The sequence below is a fragment of the Pinus tabuliformis genome, chromosome X (genome assembly GCF_031772625.1).
Source record: "Pinus tabuliformis cultivar Carrire ecotype Pingquan chromosome X, CPIR1, whole genome shotgun sequence".
NCBI classification, from domain to species: Eukaryota; Viridiplantae; Streptophyta; class Pinopsida; order Pinales; family Pinaceae; genus Pinus; species Pinus tabuliformis.
The window spans coordinates 465,396,795-465,403,033 of NC_142308.1; the positions used below are offsets into that span (position 1 = coordinate 465,396,795).

General features: G+C 33.5%; 1 protein-coding gene across 1 annotated transcript; it reads right to left on the minus strand.

Moving 5' to 3' along the window:
* Positions 1–1,889: 1,889 nt before the first annotated feature.
* On the minus strand, positions 1,890–4,766 carry LOC149140672 (endoglucanase 1-like). The gene is made up of 7 exons (XM_089451041.1): positions 4,725–4,766; positions 4,236–4,436; positions 4,042–4,134; positions 3,795–3,956; positions 3,559–3,670; positions 2,884–3,047; positions 1,890–2,357 (listed from the first exon to the last, which is right to left on the minus strand). The coding sequence occupies exons 1-7, from the start codon at positions 4,764–4,766 to the stop codon at positions 2,031–2,033; spliced, it is 1,101 nt and encodes a 366-aa protein (XP_089307167.1). The 3' UTR covers positions 1,890–2,030.
* Positions 4,767–6,239: the final 1,473 nt, after the last annotated feature.

The following is a 6,239-nucleotide window of genomic DNA, read 5'->3' on the forward strand; positions in this document are numbered from 1 at the left end:
GAAGCCTCAAAAATAAGCCCTAAAAAAAGAGGTTGATGTTGCATCAACACTTTTCAAAATTGGCATGAAAATCACCAACATTTAAAAAAAAATACATATTAAATACATAATAAAATTTAAAGCCTAAAAAATACTCTTAAAAAAATGTATTCTAAATCAACACTTTTCAAAATCAGATAAATTTTTGCAACTGTAAAAAAATGAAACTAAATGTTTTTGAATAGAAAGTCAACTTGTTTTATTCTCTTAAGATATGTTGGAAAGTAAAATATTGAAAAAAGCCTTTAAAGTGTTGGATACAATTCAACTAATAACTTAAAGAGAAAACGCTTAAATGGCCCTTCCTCCGACAATCAATCCACCACACATTTAAAATCCACGTGGATGTGAAACAGAGATATTTTCAAAGAATTAGTTACAAGAAAAAAGACCCTAATAGTCATCGCTTCAACCTTTGTATTTGAACCTCCACCCATATTTAACTAGATATAATAAAAAATATTACGGAGAAAGAAAATAATTGCACCTCCTCCACACACCTCCAACAACAATGTAAATCTTTACTATTTAAAATAAACTACTTATTTTTTAAATTTAGAATAATATCCATCTAACTTTTTAGATTCAACATTTCAATATGTTTTTTGCAAGTGTAAAATAATTAAAAGTGAAATGTTTGAATCCAAATCAATATGATTTGAGTTTAAAACGGAGAAGCAATTTATTTCTCCATTTCAGAAGGTCGTAGTTTAATGAATTTGGTTTTTTAATTGATATAATTTTTAATACATTAAATTATATATATACTTTTTAGTTTAAACTGTATTTAAATTTAAAATTGAATTTAATATTATTAAAATTTATAAAAAAAATTATAATTATATCTTTTTTAATATCTAAAATAAAAATAACTAAATTTATTTTTTAAAAATTATTTATCGCTGCTTTTCCATCCTATTTATTATGAAAATGATATGATATTAATTTGTCATCATTTTTTCATTTATTTATAAAAAATAATATAATATTTAATAAATAACATTAAAAAAACGAAACTATTACCTTAGTTAGTGCATCAAGCTTATCCTACTCACTGCTTTTAAAAAAAGCGATAAAAGACATTAAAATATGTAGAATGTGATGTTTTTCATGGGAATGTATTTTATACATAAAAATCATCTAAAATTAGAAGATATGGAAGCCTAGTCCGTGTATTGGATCCAATAGCAATATTGTTAGGTTATGGTCAATGTGCAATTAATAGGCATCCGTTACGGATGATTGGAAGCCCAGAGGATAAGATTTTAGAAGTATCCTCTGAGAGGAGATCAATATGATTTTATAGTATTTGAATTTTTTTTAATGGCGGAATAGATTGTAAATATTTGTATAAGTAATTTTGGATGATATATTTTGATGATGAATTACATGTTAGAAATAAGTTTATCAAAAATATTTCTTATATGATTTTTATAACAAAAAAAATTGCTTAATTCATTATGGATAACAGAAACTTGAATACAAAAAATATTTGTTTTTATTTTTATATATAAATAAATACTGACTTCTCATAATCAAACCATATGTACAGGTATATCTTTCTTTCTATATAAACAGTAGAAAAACCAAAGAAATAACCCAAAAAAGTTAACTTTCTACTAAGTTTGGACCAGAGATTTTATAACCTTCAAAACAAAAACCTAGAAATAACACAAACTCCCCGAGATTTGGTTAACCATGGAAGCAAATACCTTGAAAAGTCTTTGTTTTTTTTATAACCACATGGTGAATCGGTAACTGCCAGTCCTAATTTATGAGAGACCTAGGATCAATCTTTTCAGCTGCCTCTGTAACACCAGGAGTACATCCAACCACCTGCAAGTCAGGTATACTAAGATCCTATAATTTTAACAAGAGTAGATTCAGGTGCCACCGAAACTCTTTAAAACTCTAGATACATAGAGGAATTAGGGCACCGTGCGGGAACAACAAGACGGCGGGATTATTGACTGCTGCTGCAGCGGCTAAAACTAGGAAGAGAACTGTGACATATAAGCGAGGGAGCCGACCAGTGGAGCGTTGTTGTAAGTGGTGGGTTCAGAGTGCGCATAGTCGTTGCGGTCATCAGGGAAGTGGTCACTGTTGTCGGGGCCTCCAACGACAGCACCAACCAGTGTGTTTGGGTTGGGACCGTTGCTATGCAACGCCTGGAAACCATCGTTGCATGAAATCTTCTGCGGATGCATGTGAATGGAAGGCAACGACGAGCCCCTGTGATGTATGTGCTCCGGAAACTTGGCACCGTAGCCCACCATGTACGAAATTCCCAGTGGGTTGTCTCCCAGTATGTAGTCCACCTGTTATATATATATATATATATATGTATGTTAGTTTAGTAAATTAGTTTGGAAAATAATAGAAATTCTAGTAAAATAATGATAAAATTTTGCATAAATTTTTGAAAATTTTGCATAAATTTTTGAAAATTTTAGATTATAGTTATTAAACTTACAATTTTATTTCATAGTAAAAAAAATCAAACACTTCAACATTTTAATTTTTTAATTTTTTTTGGGTTTGACAGCCAAAAATGGTCATAATCCGGCAAAAAAATTTCAAAAAATCTTGTAGAAGCAGTGTTTGAATAGTATTTTTGATGGTGAAAATGGATTAGACACCATAAAAAATGTCTAAAACACTTAATTTTTTAAGTTTAACAACTATAATTTGATTTTACAAAAAATCTTCCCAAATTTTCTCTAAATATAACCAAAATTTCCATAACAACAACGCCTATACATTTCATAATATAATCATCACCAATAGGCCTAGCAGTACTCTTTGCGCACAAAAGCCATAACAAACAATACTTGGTCGTTATACCTGTCTTTTAGCAAGAGTGCGTATTCGGGTTGGAGTGACTGTGACGCCCCCACATGTCACTACTTGGTGGGCAGCGGTCAAATATTTTGCATAAGTGAAAAGCAGGAAAGTTGTGGTCGTCACATATTGCAAATTATTATCACCCATTTCGAAGAGCAGTCCACCTGCAAAACTTCAAATAAAGAAGTTAGGTTAAAATAATTGGGAATATTCTAAAGTTTGATAGCTAAAATTAAATTATAGTTGTTTTTTTCTGATGATCAAAATTAGTAATTTATATTAAGAATATTTCAAAATCTAATCATCAAAAAAATAATAATTATTAAATTTTTCTAATAATTAAATCTTAAATTTGCCGGAGCCCAAATAACACTATCACTCTGAATTTAAGTTAATTGAAAATTCCCAATATTTCGCCATCAGACAAACATAATTAGAATCAAATAATTAACCACTTCCATATCCCCTGGTTCCTTTAATTGATTACGAAATATTTGAAGAATCCGCAATCGCCATAAATTTTATGTCCTGATATATCCTGCGCCTGCGAAGATGTTGTTCCAGGCAAGAGAGAGCAAATGAAGTTGTCCGCATGGCCCTTGTATTCGTTAAGGGACTGTAACTTTCTGGGGTGAATACTGAATGTGAGTACTTTTAGTTTTCATGAAGCTTTACCTGGTGTGTATTGCGCCTGCGAAGATGGTGTTCCAGGCACGAGAGAGCAAATGAAGTTGTCCGAATGGCTCTTGTATTCGTTAAGGGACTGTATATTTCTTAATAGAACTTCCTACGCAACGAAGGCAAAATTAGAGTAAATAATAACGTTGGGATAACATTACAGAGGGAAAGAATGATGCTGGCATAATCCAATAAAATTACGACTGTGTGTTTAGGTTGGTGCATAATTTCACCTTAGACAAAAGAACTCTGGCTCCTGCATGCTTCTGATCCCAGCTGAACAAATTACCGTTATCATCGGCCCCAAGCGTCGGGCCATTTGACTGAATGTAGTTAAAATATGATACTTTATTCGAGGCTTTTAGCAACCATGCTGCTCCCCACAGTAATTCGTCCTGCAAGCAAAGGGCCGTGCCATGACAATCATATCATCATCTATTACCTATTTTATACAGGTATGCTAATCAAAAGAGTTCTTACTTGATATCCTGAGTAAGAGCAGTAGAATGGGCAAACTGCCGAATTTAGAGAATCACTGTAAGAGCCTCTGTATTTATCCGCGAAATCAAACACCTGACCTCACCAAACAGAAAATTGGTCGGTAAGATTTAAAAAAAAAGATTGCAAAGAATAAGTATATTATGTTTGAAGTTCAGTAGATGTAATTAATATACCCGTATTGCAGTTTGAAGGAGTTGCTGAGAATAACTACTGTCGGTTGTACGGAAAACTATGGAGGCGGCTGCAAGCGCTGCAGCAGTTTCTGCAGCAACGTCTGATCCAGGATGTTGTGTGTCTACTTTATAGACATTGCGAGGTGTGTCCATGTCTTCGGGCCTCTCCCAACACTGGTGATCCTGGTTCGGCTCGCCTACCTGTGTAGTTATTAAATACAGTTCAAGTTATAATTTAGACAGATTATCAAAGCATTAGTTGCAAATACTATGTAATGGTCATTTTTATCTTCATTGTCTACATTATCAAAGCATTAGTTGCGAACACTCTGTAATGGTCATTTTTATCTTCATTGTAGAGATTTTGACAAAGAACGAAGTTAAAACCATTAATTTTTAAATTTTCGGACTCAGTTGGTTGCTGCTTTGCTTCAGGCTGGTAGTCATGGCGGACGAGGGGGAATTTATAGGAATTTGATCCGTGAATACCGGCTCAAGGAATGACGATAAAGTCGAGATATCAGCCCGCATGTCAAGGAGGAGCAGCAGAAATTCCAAAGCAAACAGGATTTACAATTTTACATTGACCAACAAGTCTCTTCCAAACCGTCGTCACGGGAATTTATTGGAATTAACATGTGATGAAAAAATCTTGACAATAAAATGCAGATATTCCTCCGACGACTTTTCCACACCAGCAGCAGTGAATGTGGAAACAATACCAGTTTGGAATGACAAAACTGCGGATGACACAAGTGCGGATGGGAGAGTCTCAAAAGCAAAGACCGTTACGAAACTGCGCGTCCGGCATCTTTTCTTTTTATTAAATTCCGTTACAAGGTCGATACAATCTTTTCTTTTTATTAAATTCCGTTACCAGTTATTTTGGAAATTTCGTTATTTTTTGAACTTATTTAAAAATAAAATTTACAGCTGAAGTTTTATTTCTTTTAATTATATATCTTTATGATTAGTTTTTAATTGGCATTTTTTTTTGGTATTATATATATATATATATATATATTTAATTTGTTTAGGTTTTAGTAGAGATTTATTGAAATCATGAATTTTTCACAATTTTAGTGTTCAAGAGTTTTTGAGAATGCTAAATCTATATATACAATTTAAAAAAACCAGTTTAATCAACACAAATCAAAATTTAGCCAAAAATAACTAAATTCAAGCCACAAATCCATCAAAAACTCGAAAAAATAGCCCTTCAAAATTTCCTCTATAATTTTATATAACATTATTTAAAATAAAATATTTTTTAATATATAAATAACATTCGAATGTATAATATTGTGGATAGATTTTGAAACATTTGAATGTATAATATTGTAGATAGATAGATTTTGGAGCTGGAATATAACTAGTGTAAAACATTTGTTGTTTGTGAATCTATTCCGTTTATTTTTATGAATATATTCTGCCTATTTTTATGGATGAAACATTTTATTGAATAATGATTTTTTTGAGTTAAATATTTGTAGGAAATGATTTCAACTGTCTTATATAATTTAGTTCTAAAAAATTATCTACTAAATAAATAACTCCAAATTCTTAAAGATTTAAATATTTATATTTTTTGGAGATTTGTGAGGTGGGATGGCTGGAGCTGCGCGCACGGCCATGGCTGCCTCCTGACCGATCCGCTGCCCCGCGCCTGGCAGCCTCGCTGCTAGGCTCTGCCCTCCTGCTGCTGGGCCTCCTGCCTTCGTGTCCCCCTGCTCTCTATTCCTTCCTTCTCTCCGGGCCCCTATCCTTCCTCTCTGCCCCGGTTCTGCCCCGTGCGCCCTCGCGCCTAGCAGCGCTGCTGCTAGGGCGCTCCCTCCCTTTGGTTCTTTGATAAGACCCGCTCATGGCGGCCTCAGGTCCCTCTGACCCGGATCCGGGTGAACTGATGAGATCTTTTGCTTCCCTCACCCAGGAGAACTCTGTGGAAAAGAACAGGCCGACTACTTCTCGCTTCATCAAAAAGCTGGATGAGATCCCGGAAATCCC